Source organism: Polyodon spathula, chromosome 2 (genome assembly GCF_017654505.1).
Source record: "Polyodon spathula isolate WHYD16114869_AA chromosome 2, ASM1765450v1, whole genome shotgun sequence".
Lineage (NCBI taxonomy): Eukaryota > Metazoa > Chordata > Actinopteri > Acipenseriformes > Polyodontidae > Polyodon > Polyodon spathula.
In genome coordinates, this window is record NC_054535.1 from 72,611,429 (window position 1) to 72,627,647 (window position 16,219).

Here is a 16,219-nt window from a genome sequence, read left to right on the forward strand (position 1 = left end):
TTTTCTTTAATGGGTGTCTCCTTTATGAGTTATTGAATTAGCAGAATTGTACGAATCCCATGATACGTTGTAGGAGGCAAAAGAGATGACATTTTCCAACTGTTGGATGATTTTTTTTTTCTTTTTGTATCTGTAGGTGTCAAAAGCTGATGGGAGTGCAGATGAACATGTACTTGGTGACGCACGAAAACAGCTCAAGGAAGAAACTCAGCTCCGTCTGGTATGCTAGATCTACATTAACAGTATTGTTTTATATTGCTATGGGTAGTGCTGTAGATAATACATAAAAAATAATAAAAAAAACCTTAATTTTTTTTCCTCCTTAATGTTTTCTTAAATAAGGTTTTGTGCTCCCCTGAACATATTGGTCCACAATACAGTAGCATTTGGCTTTGTGTCACGTTTAGGATGTAGAGAAGGAGCTGGAAGTGCAGATTGGCATGAAACAGGAGATGGAGCTCTCCATGAAGATGCTGGAGAAAGACATCTGTGAAAAGCAGGATGCATTGGTGGCACTCCGACAGCAGCTGGATGACCTCAGGTCACTCAATCATGAGTTTTCACTCAAGTCACAGGTCATTCACTTTTATACTCTTATCATCATTTTAGAATGTTCCAATAGGTTATTTATTTCATTTAACCAAGGGACATGTTCATATCTGTATAGCTGTATTTTTGGGCATAATTTACTTAACTTGCCAAGGCATTACTTCTCCATATTCACTACCTTCTGAAGTGGTTAAAGCTAACGTAATAATTCTATACAATCTTTCCTGTCATGGATTTCCAATTGCTATTACATCTCAAATGTAAAGTTTTGAAAGAACCACATAGTCTGTTACTGCTTTACTTCCAAATTTTGAACTGGCTGGTTAATGAGAGGAATGACAGAGTTGAAGGGATGAGGACTGTTTCATTCTGCAGTTGAAAAAATCAAAGACGTGGAAGACAAACCTGACTGTTTAACTTAACACCAATAAAAACTTAATCTAAACATCTCTAGTAGATCTTCAGAAACATGGATCATTCTTCTCTCTTTGCATCAGATATATCATCTCCACAGTCTGTATCCACAGACGTGTTACTGCAGTACTGTAACTTAATTAGCTTATTCTTCTACAGACCTCTGATTCTGCACTAAAACAGAAGAGTGAAATTATCAGCCGCTTAGAAGACAAAGCAAGTCAGTTGACAGCAACCATTAAACAACTGGAATTAAGGTAATCATAACAGCGGCACACCTTTTAAACCACCTTTAATAAGAACTCAAATCGATGTTCAAAGACCCTATTCCATGCAGATATGTTTACTTTAAGATTATGAAAAAAAGTTTATTACCCACACTACTAGCAGAGTTATTACATGTAGGAAAAGAAAACCATGGAACATCATAAAAATATAAAGTAATATTTTTTCAATACTGTATTTGATCCAGAGGGATATATCTGCAGTATTGAGAATTTGTTTTGTTTGATTGCAATCAGGATATATAAGGAGGTATTTTTAATGTGTCGTGTGCTTTCTGCCTCCCCCCCCTCCCCAGATTAAAGTTTTGTGAATTCCCTGTTTATGTCTTTGATTTAAAATGGTCTACTTAAAACACTCAAAGGATGTCTCTTTTATTCTGATAATAATTAATCTTTTCCCTTTCTATCCCTTATTTTGTTTTATTGTTTAATTTGCATTTCATTGCCCATTTTAATTTCTTCTGGGTTTTAAACAGTGAAATGGATATGGTGAAACAGGCCAAGAACCTCAATTCTGCTGCGAGCAAACTTATCCAGAAACCACATTAGACGCAACTAGAAAATTTTTCATTGCACAACTCGGATACTGATTTTCACGGTTTTAATGTAGTTATGGCTGAAATAGGACAATACTTTCAAGGTTCAACATTTAATTACAACTGTTTCTTTATTATCTACTGTAAAATACTTTTCCTAGAGTCTCCCTCAGAACTTTTTTCCTCAGCATCTGCTTTTATGAAAAAGTGGCTACAAAAACCATTCCTTTGCCCACGTTCCTTCAGTTTTAAATTAATACTGATTTTCATCCGTTTAAGACTGTTTGTTATTTTACATTGTTTCTGGTTTGTGAGCTTCACTGAAAGAAGTCAAGATCCAGTGGAATGTCATAGTTCTTGACAGGTCAAGGGTTTATTTCATCATTTACCATTTAGTGTATAGTTGCTGGTATCTGAAAAATACTCCTCCCTACCTACCAGTATGTAGTAGAAAAAGAACTTGACTACATTTTGAGTATGCTGAAATTGTGCATGGAAAAGCAAACCCTATTATGACAGTGGGTTTATGGCTAGAACTAGAAGCAATTTGGGTTTTGTTATGCGTTAGTGAACAGACAAGGCTTACTAAACTAAAACCATTGATGGAAAACTACCCTTTTTAAAATGTCAAACAACACTGTAGAGGTGTGTGTATATATATATATATATATTGTATATAATTACAATATATGTACTTTATTTGAACCAAGGGCCGTGGGAGAGAGCTTGGTTTAAATCCCCACTCGTCAAGTGTTGACACAAACGTTGTTTGACAGCAATTTTTGGATTTAGAAGAAATTAATTTAATATAAAGCCTGTACAAATACAAAATATAATTATTAACTTTGAAGCAGACTCTGCAGCAAACCAATTTTAAATGTCAAGGCTGTTGCTAATAACTGTTAGTGACCTATCATGTTCTGTGTGATGCTACTTGAAAGAGAAGCTGCTAAACTGGTTCTTCTATGAAAATTGATGATTGAAGAAGAATCATGTGCCTGAATTATATTTTCCACTGATACAGTATGGTAAGATATGGAAAAAGATAGAGAAGCAGCATTAAAAATACAAAACATTACTGACATTTTCTGTCCATAACCTTGATCAATTCAAATCAATCAGTAAGGTTTTATTGTTGTTTGTATGAAAGTAGCAGTTGGGCTAATTTTATGTATTTGAAGCATATGGAACAAGTAGAAATTTATGTTGATCTAACTTATAGTTGTAAACTGTAGTAAAAGACTGCTTTAATAAAACAAGTTAAAGAAAAATCCTGCCTGGTTCACCTTTCTACACATTCCTTTATTTTATTCACTCCCTTTTTTTATACCATCATTTTTGTGTGTGTGTGTGTGTGTGTGTTTTTTTTTTGTTTTGTTTTTTTTTTGTTTTGTTTTTTTAAATGGATTTTCCTCCCCACCATGGCTTTTGTTTTTACCACAAGTTCATGTGGCTCAAATCCAGATTACGGAAAGCAGAGGATCAGTGTCAGTCAGCTGAAGAGGCCAACAGACTGTTCAAGCAGGAGTTCGGAGACAAGATTGAGAGCCTGCAGCTGGAGCTGGAGCAGACGAGAAAGCAGCGGTATGTCAATCCCATGATGTCTGGACACTAAACTAGGGCAACACAAATGGACTCGCTTTCTTTCCGCCTATAAATACGACAAGGAAAAGTACAATTATACTCTACTTCAAGAAACAATTTGAAAGTTTAATGCAGAAGTCTCTTTTGGGCATGTTATGCCCTTCAGATTTTCACTGCCAGAATGGCCATCGTAACCTTGTAAGGGAAGGAAGTCGCTATGTTCACATCATACGGCTGGAGTGTTTTATGTTGTAATTTTCAGTAGGGATAGCAGTGAGTGAAATTTATTGCAAGTTACCTATGCTAAGTAGGCTTTTAACATTGTTGTCAAAAGTTAAAGCATTAATAAGTGCACCAGGCATCACAAGTAAATAGTTGAGTAATGCAAGACCTGCAAGATTTAGATACATAGATTAAATGCAGGTCTAACATTCAGTGATGTTGTTCATTTTTGTTTGAATGGCTTGGAAAACTCAAACGCAGTATCTTGTCTGCAACAAAAAAGGCCTTTTTAACTATCTTTACTATTTATTTTGAATATTTTAGTTATGTCGTGATTTGATGTTCAGTCCGTTTTGATAATAACACGCATATGCAGTGTGTTTTTCATTTGCCATTAATTTACTGCAGATTCCATTTGGAGATGGAATTGAGAAAGGAAAGAGAGCGGAGGACCATTCATCACAACAATAATTCATCAGGAGATAAAAGCCCTTCCTCACAGATAAAAACTTACAAACAGCATATGGCCGAGATAGAAAAGGTAGGAGTTAACCAAAATATGAAGTTAGGCGATACAAAAGTAAAAGTAGAACAGGGGTGCTGGGTAACTTATTGCTTTAGTACCACATAATGTGCGCTGTATCTGTAATACTGTACTTAATAGCAGAACTGTAGAGCCCCACCCTGACATTGCCGTAACCCTAATGTGCGTGTGTGTGTGCTTTGTTCTTGTGAACATTTCTACAGTGTAAGTCAACTTTGCGTTTTAAGGTTGACTGAGCCTCATCAAATTATCACTGTTGTTTTTTTTTTACCCCCTCAGGAGCTTCAGCGAGTTAAAGATGAAAATGTTAAGCTAAAAACTGTTTTAGATGACAGTCTCAACTCAAGCAAGTATGTATTTTATTTATTTATTAATTATAAGGAAACATGCTTTCAGTACTGCTTACTAAACTAGGTGATCTGTTGTGTTTTAAAATATTCTGCATCCGAGTCATACAAACCAGACGTTTTACTTTAAACACTTCATATTGAGATTTCGGGTTAAGTTTGCAGCCTGGCGATAAATATGAATAATAAACTGTTACATTATCACCAGTAAAAACAAAAAGCAAGGTGTTCTAAACAGCTCTGTGCTTGGCACTGGACAGGATACTTCTTACGTATGTATTTAATATGCTTATACAATATGTGTGTAGCATGCTAATTTGACATTCTTTATACAAAGGTCACTATCACAAACTGAAGATGAGCAGGTAGGAAACAGCTCTTTTGGATTTTCAATTTTAAAATGATTAAGAAAAACAAACTGCTGAAGCAATTTAGAGGATGGAAGTTGGTATTCAGTTCCATGCTTAAATGTAAAACATCTTAATTCTGTATTGACAAATGTTGCTTTAAGGCAACATTATGTTTTGTTTATATTTATATATATATATATATATTATATATATATATATATATATATATATATATATATATATATATATATATAATGTAACATGCCCCATAAGTTTGTTTCTGATACCACTAGTAAGTTATAGCTGTGGAAGAGTCAGAAGCCAATGTTTGGGGGTCTTATTTACAATAAATTTAAATTTATGTTGAAGCCTATATTCTGATGTAAACCTGTTTTAATCCAGCTCAACAAGGAACCCGCAGAGGAGCTTAACTTCTTGCATTATGCTCAGTTTTTGTATCCATGCCTTTTTTTGATTTGCAGATTTCACCCTTCATTGAGCCATCGATCTGCAAGCTGTGTGAGGAGGAAGATTCTATAACAAGACCCAAGGTGAATTTAACAAACTTTGAATTTAACACAATACCACTTGTTAAGAAGTACTGTTCTTATAATAATAATAATGTTCCGTCACACATCATAAATATTTACATATTGTAAAAGTATGCAATCGTACTGTAGTTGACAGCCTTTTAAACTGTACTAGTTTCTAGTTTGATTTATGTTAAAAAAAAAAAAAAAAAAAAAAAAATCAATAACCATCTGAATGTGCTCCTACACTTGAACTTCAAAAGTATTTAACGAAGCGTGACAGATTTGACATCCTACTGACATAGTGGAGCACATGCTTGTTTCAAACACTGTTCTATCAGGCTGCCTGGTGGAATGCTCAATCAGAGTGAATACATTAATGTGACAGGCTTTGCTGTTCTACACAACCTGCTCCATTGTAAACACTCCAACCTGCCCACATAGCTCCAGTGTGTGTGTGTGTATATAATATATGTATGTTGTCGTCAAAAGTGTAAATACCCACTATTTGCAACAATGTTATTTACCAATGTATTAAGTGATATAAATATTGTTTTCTACACTATACTTACATGTCTGTGATACCTCTTGTGAGTGTGTTGAACACTCATTTGTCTAACCAAGTGGTAGTTAAAAAACTGAGTTAAGGCACATTTATGACTCCAACTCTGTGAAAGTAAATTAAGTTTGACCTCTGCATTAAAAAATGTAAAACTGTCATGAACATGCCTAGGCAACTTGCCCGGTTTTACAGAGATCCTTTTCTTTGTGCTGTTTTTCATTATACTTGCACCTGTAATGTGGTGTTTGTAACTGACTGACAAACCTTATTTTGTTTTTACGTAGTGTAAATTCGAAGAATAATTTCTTCAGGTAAATTCAGTCTTGTGGGATCAGGAATGGTGCTTGGTAGTAAATTTTAAAATATTTTTGTTTCTTTTTGTTTTAGAACTCGTGTAAAAACTGCAGCGAGATCTTCTGTGAGAGCTGTTTAGCAAATGAGTTGCCTCTGCCCTCCTCCATCCAGCCGGAGCATGTTTGCAATGCATGCCACACAATGCTGATACAGCAGTACTCAGCAAGCCCATCCTAATTTGTTGGAAATTTTATATGGCAACAAGCAAATTCACTTTGCACCAGCTGATGAATGCATATATTAACATATCCTGTCTTTGCTAGATGCGATCATCTGTAAAAATCTAAATTATTGATTTAGATTCTAAATTATTTTTGCTTTAAAGAATTGGTGTGCATCAGCATTTCTAAACTGCAATAAGAACGCTGACTTAAAGTACCTGCAGCTAACAAAATAATTCCATAAATAGGTCTCGTGTAGTTTTGAAAGAAACACCTGTAGTAGCAAAACATGATATCCGGTACTGCATTAAGATAGAGAGTTCTCTGCTTGCTTGCCTTACTTTCAGGAAAGCTCACTGTTTCCCTTTCTAAATGACTTCCTCCACAGTGACTTTTTGTTCAAAGCATATTATTAACTGCATAGCATGTATGGTCAATGGGGAAGCAGTGGTTCATTAATGCAAGAAAAGACATCTGTGAAAAATTCAAACCGAGATTTTTAATTTATCCCCACCTATCAAGTTTGTTTGTTATAAAAATGTGTTTCTTTCATTCATTTGAGACCTATAAAGTGACTGGAAGTGCACAAAGTTTGATAGAATTATTTTGTTACCCATGACAACTTTAACAGTCAGCATGTACATTGAAGGTTAGGTCACTGGCTCTTGTACAATGTCTGGCTTAAGTATTTCCACATTGAGTAGAAATACAAAGAGGCTTCAGTTTATGGATTACCAAGATGGTACCCGTTATGACATTTTATACCAATAAGGATATATATAAAATAAACAGCAGGGAAATCTGAATAAGGTAAATGTACAAAAAAAAAAAAAAACCCTTTTAAAAAGTTAAGCTAATGTAAAATGGGTAATATTCTTAAATGTGAGAGAATCCAATATCCTAACCTTTTTATTAATGTCTCTCACTGGTAGCATTAGGAAAATATTAGGAAAGTGTCCACTAAGTGGATGTATAAGAAACATTTATTATTAATTTTAATTGGTTGCATCTGAATGGTATGTGTGCCTACTATCAGGAAAACTGGTTTAAGGATATCAGAAGTGAAATGTATCTGTCTTTATCACTTGCTTAAATATCGATCTAAAATCTTAATTATGCCTAGTAAGTCATTTCTGCCTGTACAGACCTTACTCTTTCCATGACTATTTTTGTAAATATACTGTCTCATTTGAAATTATATATTGTTTAGAAACACTAAATTTCAAAGTGTTATATATACTTGAACATCTGTTGTCTCATTTAATTTGGGTCACTCTGGGAAGCAGCCTTAGTATATCTAGAAATATATTAATTTGAGTAAATTTGAGCAAAGATCTTTCAGTCTGATCCAGTTGTATATTTTGCTTTTATTATTTTTATTTTCAATACAGTATTTGATTTTAATGTTGGCTTCCTGCAACATTGCCCAGAAGCGCTTAAGAAAGGGACTGACCTGTGGTGTGCAGGGCGAGTTATGCAGCACTGGTTCGTCCCCTGGCTGTGCAGTTGCCGGTCTTTGCTGGATTTCTGAAGGGAGCGTTGCATTGGCTCGGGCGCTCACGTGGGTTAGGGAAGCAAAACCGTCAGGAACTGCTTATCCTCATCGCGCTACAGTGAACCCTGCTGGCCAGGCACCCAGTGAACTCAGAGCAGACTCCTGCAGTGCTGGCTTTTGTCCTCCAGTGACCAGTAGCTTGCTGACATCAATTCTTGAGTTTCTGGGTGTAAAAGAGGAAGCTGGCTTTTTAGTAGGATTGGAGGACACCCACCGAACTTTTGGATTGTTTGAGCTGTGTGTGGGGGATTTGCTGTGGTCGGGAGAAAAAATAACTGAACAATCCAAATGGAAATAAAATAGAAAATGACCCAAATATATATGTATGTTACTGCTGCTGTATCAATAATCAAGTCTGGGTTGAATACGAGACAAATGACTTTAACCTAATGCAAGGAAATATACAAAAAATGTTATGTTGCAATTGTATTAACTAAAATACAGTTATGGTCTTTTAAACCTGCTTTGCCTTTGTGTTTGCAGGGCAGCTTATTGCTATATGACACTATTAAATATCAGTATTTATACCTGTAAGCAAAAAACTGTTTGCTTTAGAAAAATTAACCAAATAGCTAAAAAGGTATACTGTTATGGTTCACTTTTACACATTCAAAACACATTTGAAATGTAATGGATGAGAGTTCAATTTTAAGATGGGGGTTTTCATTGTGCTTAATCTAAACATTGCACAATGTATGTTTGTGACCTTATTTCATTCCTGGGAAACAGTCGTACAGAATGTAGCTCTAAAGATTGAATACTGATGTTCAAATCTGTAGACTATAAAATTTAATTTGGACTTTGTCAATGTGCATTTATTTAATTTTTTTTAATACATACTTTCTATCAGATCAGCTACTCCTACACAACTCTTACTCATGCAGTTTAGTCTTCTCAAAGTACACTCCAACACATTCAACACAAAGTTCCTGATTTTATTTTAGATACATACAATGCTAAACAGTACAGTCATTGCAATATGATAGAATTCTCTGAAAAAAGCATCCAGTGGCAGCTGTGTTGATTTATTATTTATCTAGAAATCCATATGCATATTGTACTCCCAGAGTGAGAGTACTGCTCCACCGATCTTGAAAACCTCCTGTTAGGTAATATTAGGTAATCGAACTGGTGGTTTAGTAAAGGGAGTGGTATATTTTAAAGCCACTGTTGCATTTGCATAAAAAGAAAGAATAAGGCCTGGATTTTACCCCCTAAATACTGATGACAAACTGTTTAAATATTCCCACAACACAAACTTAGCCCGTGACAAAAGTGAAGTTTGAGGTACTACCATTATATTTACCACCTGTAACCATATCTGTTTTTTTGTGGAAAACAGTCATTTAAAATAGAACACCATCTTTTTAAATGTGTAAACAAATAAGTTAGCATTGATGTAGAAAATATATTACGCCACAAGATTTACCCATTTTATTACACTCTTACACCAATTGTTTACAGTAATAATAAGCAGATTGTTTTCAGTCTTGCATTGTTAAAAACAATTTAACATTTAAACTCTAGAATAGTTATTTTGTACAGCACATGCTAAAATCTGTTAATTTTTTTTGCTGTTGTAAAAACCAGTAACACAAAATAAGAGACATTTTTAATTACACATGGCAGTGCAACTTATGGATATTCTTTACTTATTTTTATACGCAGGTATTCTGGCCAGGAACATTGCTGTCTTCTCAGATATTGTCCCTGACTCTTGGACACACCTAGAATGGACATTGAAACAATTAAAGTGTTACATACTAAACAATATATTACATAATACAGCATGCATTACCATTCCAATACGGAATATATAGAAAACTGGTTGTGAATTAAACAAGTAATGATATTATATAACTAATTATTATTATTACAGATTAACACAATTTAACATTAAAATTGAGGAATAATGAGATTTATATATGATTTCCAAGTGGAAATCTATGTTGATGCTTTATGAATCCAAAAATATAATACCATTTTTTTAATTAAAAAGCTCCTACCTCATCTTCACTGGTTTTATGATCCAGAATTCAGGAACAGTTCTATATACCTATATTCTGAATGTAGGGAAGACAATTTACAAGTCAGGCAAGATATTGATTAACAAATGCAGCAAATCCCTACTTGTGACCATTTAGACCACTCCCTGTCAGACCCTTTCACTTTGAAAACAGTCCAAATATCTCCCTTTATTAGCCTCAGCACTCAATTACTTAAGACCATTTTACTCACTCACTTGGGTGGTCTAAATACAGGGAATGCATCACAGAATGTAGTCTGGTTAAATTGGGAAAATGATTGCACAGCACTGGCTGCTAGAGTCAGTTCAAGGGGGAACTTGTGGGGAGAGGGCGATAGCTGGTGTTCTCTTGTAGCTCTGCTCTTATGAGAATGCATACATATTATTTCCATCCTGCAAGATTGTATGCTGCAGAGCCTTCTGGCTGAAAGAGCCATGCTGATGACCAGTGGGCTCTTAAAAGGCCATAAACATAAAATGCTAACAGTTTCAAAAGGTAAACCTTGAGTTTAGTTTAGTTTACTGAAATAAATACAGTTCTGTCAGACAGCCTTTTTGTGCTTTAAAAAAAAAAAAAAAAAAAGTTTAACAAGATCAATTTTGTTCACTCTCCAGAAGGCTACTAATTGTCTTTGGCCTTATGTTGGATAATTCACTTCTTTAAATCATGAGATCTTTTGGAGCTCAATGAGCCTTAATGTGGATAGTAATATGAAAAGTATCATTCATTGGTAAATAAACACTTAAACTGAACTTCAAAGCAGCTGTGAAACACTTACCAATGTGTGATCTGTCTTTGGACATGGCTGACACTGCATCTTCATGAGTGGTAAAATACACATCTGCTTCACCTGTGGCTTTCCCATCAGGGCCAAACTCAATGTGAATTTTGACAGGCTTCAGTGGAGAGAAAAACTGAAGAAAAAAATGTTAAAATAACAGTTTTTTTTTTTTATATCCTAAAAAGAAAAGTACAACACTCATTTATTTTCTTAACAAAATGTGTTTACTGAAAATGTACTGAAATGATAACTTACGTTTACAATATCTAGTCCATTAACATCGAACGGCAAACCTCTCATATGTACGTTGTGAACAAACAGACTTGTTTCAGGATTTATATTTGATTCAGACATTGGACCATCGCCTGTAAAAAAAAAAAAAAAAAAAAAAAACACAGCGTGTTTATTAGGGATGTAATGCCACATTAAAGTCATGTTGAAAATTATGCAGATAATGATAAATGTGATGGTCCCGATAGGCGACTTTATTTGACTTTGTTTAATTTCCAAATAAGATCCCTGTTTTTTTCACATCTGTTTTATTGATTTTTCAAGTGCCCAAACCTATCTGTAAAGATTTTGTGGCTGACAGAGTAGTCATAACAATCACTGGATGGAATACAAGTAGCTACAGTATGTAGTGCTTATACCAATGCAACCCAATAAAACTATCCGATTGCAACATATCACTAGAAGTGCCAGGATTCATTGATATAGGACAAATCATATATAGTGATTTAAAAAGTCAACATGCTGATTGATTCCCACATCAACCCACTCCTTGGTATTCCCTTATTATTTCATTAACTTACCGCTTTTATCGTCTGGGTGTGCATCCCTGATATCTTGAACCCATGTGGCTGTGTTACTGGAGAAACTAGCCTGTGCTGAGGGACGAGCCTCCACTTGCTTTTTCTTTGGGCCGTTGGGGGTTTGGATCTCAATCTTACTGCTTGGGAACACTTCAATATACCTGAATGAAAACCAGAGGTTGTTTAGTAGGACTAGACAACCCTAGTGTAATAAATACATGAAGTGAAGTATGCACAATGCTGATTTCATACCTGCTGCCCATTGATTCTCTGTGCTTCAGTAAAGCCTGATCTGCCGTTTCTGGTGAAGAAAACTCTACAAAAGCAACCCCTGTATTTCTCCCTCTGCGATCTGTAACTAATGTAACTCCATTTGCAGTAACATCCAGACCTAAGGGCAGAAGAATTATAGATACATAATAATAGAAAATACAAAGAAGAATATTACTAATGTACATCTTCCAACATAACTGGAATTACAAATCTAAGCTCTCATTAAAAAGATCACCGTGACCTATGTCCACTTTAAGTATATTATATGCACTTTAAAAAGCACATACAGTAGAGTACGTTTCATTTAAAGTAGCATGTGTTTAATAAACATACACTAACATAAATACAGTACGTTCTCTGGAGGTATAGGCAAGCCATATTTTGTATAATTCAGTAAACACAGAGGTCTAGGCATTTGGATGTCCTACTCCAGTGAACACACAAAAAAATACAACTGCTTAAGAGCTGTTTCCAAACTCTGCCATGCTGTTAAAAATAAGACTTTGTTAAATATTAATTTAAAGTACATATTGCACTTTAAAGGAGGAACAATGAATCACAAGCTGTAGATTAATGTGATAAATCCAGGTTTATGTTGTCTAATAGAGGGGTTTTTTTGTGAACAATTATTTTTATTGAATTTTTTTTATTTTATTTTTTTTTTCCCCGCACCCTTTGGGAATAGGGAACTGGGGAATAGACACACATACACACACACACACACACACACACACACACAAAGTCACATTATTACAGAAATACAACACAATATCCATACAAAAACAAAAAGATACAATAAACTATTGAAAATAAAATATCAAAGAAAGAATATTAGTTAATCAAATGAAAGTTGTCCTATTATTATTATTATTATTATTATTATTATTATTATTATTATTATTACTAACAACAATAATAATAACAATAATAAATTACCTATTATTATTAAAAACAAACCTTCAAAAAACTGAATGACATCTGTTTCAGTACAACTAAAAGGGAGTCCCCTGAGACGCACAACTCCATCGTTCACAGGAGAATCCACAGACTGCTTCAGAAAAGTCTCTGCTTCACTGTTTGTCACTTCATACACTGGGGAAAAAAAACAGAGACAAGGAATACAAATTAATACAGTATAGAGGACTCAGTGCTTGTGAATGAGAATCCCTACATGGAAATGCCAATATATTGCACTCTAAGAGATTAGCCACAATGCCAGCTCTGCCCACTGACTTTAAGAAAAGCCTGCCACTTCACATTTAAGGAATGAACTATGCATTTTATTTTAGCCCACACCTTTTGCTATTACGTCAGTGTTTATAAGCATACCTTCCACATAACGCGGACCCAGATACTGCCTGTGCTTTTCTAAAGCTTTTTGGACATCCTCCTCATAATCCAGCTCAATAAACGCTTCTCCACTTGGCTTTCCATCTCTGTTCAGTGTTAGGTGTATTCCATCAGCACCACCTCGAACTCTGCAGTCTTGAAATGCAAGGCAATAAAAGCAATGAGAGTCTGTTAACAATTCCATTTAACACAGTAATCCTTACAACACTACAGTACTTAAGCATTCACTGTAAAATAATTTTAAAAAATAAAATAAAAACACAACTAATGGCTTCATAATGCGTGTCACATGTTCGTTACAGGGATTTTTAATGCACTGCGCAGAACAGCTAGAATAAGTGTGTGTTTTTATAGCTGTCGCAGTAACTGTTATTGTATATAAAGCAAGAGGCTACCTGAGAAGAAGTTTTGCACGTCCTCTACTGTACAAGACCAGGGAAGGCCTCTTGCTCTGATAATAAACATTTCTTTTGCTCCAGCTTCTGCTTTGTCATCATAGTCAGGAAGAGGAGGATATTCGTCTTCTTTAAAAGGAAAACCAGTCTACTGTCAACAGATAATTAATTTAAAAGGACCTGTTTGTATGTGTGTGTGTATATATATATATATATATATATATATATATATATATATATATATATATATATATATATATATATATATATATATATATATATATTTTAGTGCCTATAGAAAGTCTACACCCCCTTTCAAAATTTTCACCTTCTGTTGTCATATAGCCTGGATTTAAAATGCATTAAAATAGTTTTTTGTTTCATGTATCTACACATCCTACCCTACAACTTCCAAGTGAAAAAAATATTCTAGAAATTTGTAGAAAATTAATACAAAATAATAACTGAAATAGCTTGGTTGGATAAGTGTCCACCCCCCTTGTAAGAGCAAGCCTAAACTAGCTCAGGTGTACCCAATCGCCTTCAATATCACCCACCAAGTTAAGTGGTCTCCACCTGTGTTAAACTGTAGTGATTCACATGATTTTAGGATAAATTCAGTCATTCCTGTTGGGTAATGCATTTCAAAGCAAAGACTCAACCATGAGCACCAAGGTGCTTTCAAAAGAACTTAGGACAAAGTTGTTGAAAGGCACAGATCAGTGGATGGATATGTAAAAAAAAAAAAATCAAAGGCATCGAATATCCCTTGGAGCACAGTCAAGACGATTATTAAGAAGTGGAAGGTGTATGGCACCACCAAGACCCTGCCTAGATCAGGCCGTCCCTCCAAAATGGATGACCGAGCAAGAAGGAGACTGATCAGAGAGGCTACCAAGAGGCCAATTGCATGACTTGAAGATTGCTGTCCATCAACGCTCCCCAAGGAACTTGACAGGGCTTCAACAATTTTGTAAAGAAGAATGGTCAAATATTGCCAAATCTAGGTGTGCCAAGTTGGTAGAGACCTATCCCAACAGACTCACAGCTGTAATGCTGCCAAAGGTGCTTCCACCAAGTATGAACTCAGGGGGGTGGAGACTTATCCAATTATGATCTTTCAGTTTTGTATTTTTAATATATCATTTTTTTCTCAGTAAAAACTTTTTTTCCCTTTAAAAGTGTGGAGTATGGTGTGTAGATAAGGGGGAAAAAATCCTCATTTAAATGCATAAAACTCTGAGGCACTGACACAACAAAATGTAAAACAAAGTTCAAGGGGGTGTACTTTCTATAAGCACTGTGTATATATATATATATATATATATATATATATATATATATATATATATATATATATATATATATATAACATTATTTCTTTGGCTATATAATTATTTTCTGACCCAGAAGTGGTATGATTTCCCTGACAGAGTCCCTTGTTAACGATGCTACCTGCAAGTTTACAGTGAAGGTGAATATGATTAATAAACATTTTATCTTATTCCATCGCATATAAAAGTAGCCTAACAGGGTCATTGCATGTATCATAATGCAATTAATTTTAGAATACACTTTACTGGAGAGAAAAGTGTAGCTACACTGGATCTATACACACAACAACAACCCAGGGCTTCTATTGTACTGCCTCTCAAATTCAATTCAAGCGAATGTACAGTGCAGTAAAAAATAAATCAATATCATCCCGCATCCCGCAGTATCATGTTTGAGGCATCTTAATGTTTTACCTGGCTGAAACAGCGGGACTGTATCACGGATTTCCCCAATGTTGAATGCGGGACTGAAGGAAGCAGTTGATTAATTGTAGGTGACCCATGCTGATAAACACGAGGTTTAGTTTGGTTTCCAAAGTGACACAAAACAAATCGGACATTAGAATCAACAGACCATGTATTCCTCGAAGAATGCAGTCCTCCCCTGACGTTTCGGGAGAGAATGGAGAAAAGGGCAGATCTGCAGTGCACAGACATCACGAGACGAGCACAGTACCTAAATATTTCTAAAACCGACAACCATTTGATACAGGCACCAGTCCTTTTACAGTTTTTTTTTTTTTTTTTTTTAAGATACAATTTAAAAAATAAATAAATAAAAAACTGTACCGGTAAGAACAGAGAACCAACAAAACCCAAGACAATGTTAAAGTAACAAGCGTTATACTGACAACGTTCAGAACAGTTCCTGAATATCACCACTGTAGAAAAAGCATGTTCAACGTTTAAAGGTCAAAGAGAAGGACAGTATAACAAAGAACTGAAACTCTATTACAATGTTATGGTTCTTGTATTCTCACAGTGACATCTAGTGGCGAAATAGACTTGTCGGTGGCACGCTTATTCTAATACACAGATGATGACATGAACCATTAATAATGTCAAATCTGTTAATGTATAATAATAATAATAATAATAATAATAATAATAATAATAATAATAATAATAAGTCAGTCTTATTAGTTAATTTTAATTAAAATGTGTACATTAACGTGAATCCTAAATAATACAGTACCACTTCAGATCAGGGGGAGATGTGGGGAAAGCGATCAATCGCTGAATCTCGCTGTGTCAG

General features: G+C 34.8%; 2 protein-coding genes across 10 annotated transcripts in view; one reads left to right on the forward strand and one right to left on the reverse strand.

The window, feature by feature from the left end:
- Positions 1–8,797, forward strand: part of LOC121300117 (protein RUFY3-like) — a 29,403-nt gene extending 20,606 nt beyond the window's left edge. For 5 of the 9 annotated variants that reach the window (XM_041228536.1, XM_041228544.1, XM_041228561.1 and 2 more), the window contains 9 exons: positions 137–220; positions 408–575; positions 1,123–1,220; positions 3,248–3,367; positions 3,998–4,130; positions 4,413–4,483; positions 4,818–4,845; positions 5,313–5,381; positions 6,310–8,797. In XM_041228536.1, coding sequence (XP_041084470.1) covers positions 137–220; positions 408–575; positions 1,123–1,220; positions 3,248–3,367; positions 3,998–4,130; positions 4,413–4,483; positions 4,818–4,845; positions 5,313–5,381; positions 6,310–6,453 — 915 coding nt within the window. In that variant the 3' untranslated portion in view covers positions 6,454–8,797. Of the gene's footprint in view, positions 1–136; positions 221–407; positions 576–1,122; positions 1,221–1,723; positions 3,055–3,227; positions 3,368–3,997; positions 4,131–4,412; positions 4,484–4,817; positions 4,846–5,312; positions 5,382–6,309 lie in introns of those variants that run through there. The other 4 variants (XM_041228585.1, XM_041228594.1, XM_041228602.1 and 1 more) reach the window with 2 other exon arrangements.
- A 116-nt stretch (positions 8,798–8,913) lies between these two features.
- LOC121300160 (G-rich sequence factor 1-like) lies at positions 8,914–15,866 on the reverse strand. Its single transcript, XM_041228615.1, has 10 exons — positions 15,379–15,866; positions 13,631–13,778; positions 13,215–13,370; positions 12,843–12,977; positions 11,865–12,003; positions 11,613–11,773; positions 11,056–11,165; positions 10,798–10,933; positions 9,999–10,055; positions 8,914–9,719 (listed from the first exon to the last, which is right to left on the reverse strand). The coding sequence occupies exons 1-9, from the start codon at positions 15,619–15,621 to the stop codon at positions 10,015–10,017; spliced, it is 1,269 nt and encodes a 422-aa protein (XP_041084549.1). The 5' UTR covers positions 15,622–15,866; the 3' UTR covers positions 8,914–9,719; positions 9,999–10,014.
- Between the last annotated feature and the right edge of the window lie 353 nt (positions 15,867–16,219).

Coding starts and splice junctions, on each gene's coding strand:
- LOC121300160 (XM_041228615.1), bottom strand. CDS start 15,621: ATGTCTGTGCACTGCAGATCTGCCCTTTTCTCCATTCTCTCCCGAAAC. Junction 13,779..15,378: donor AGTCCCGCTGTTTCAGCCAG/GTAAAACATTAA, acceptor TGTTGACAGTAG/ACTGGTTTTCCTTTTAAAGA. Junction 10,056..10,797: donor CAAAGACAGATCACACATTG/GTAAGTGTTTCA, acceptor CCCTACATTCAG/AATATAGGTATATAGAACTG.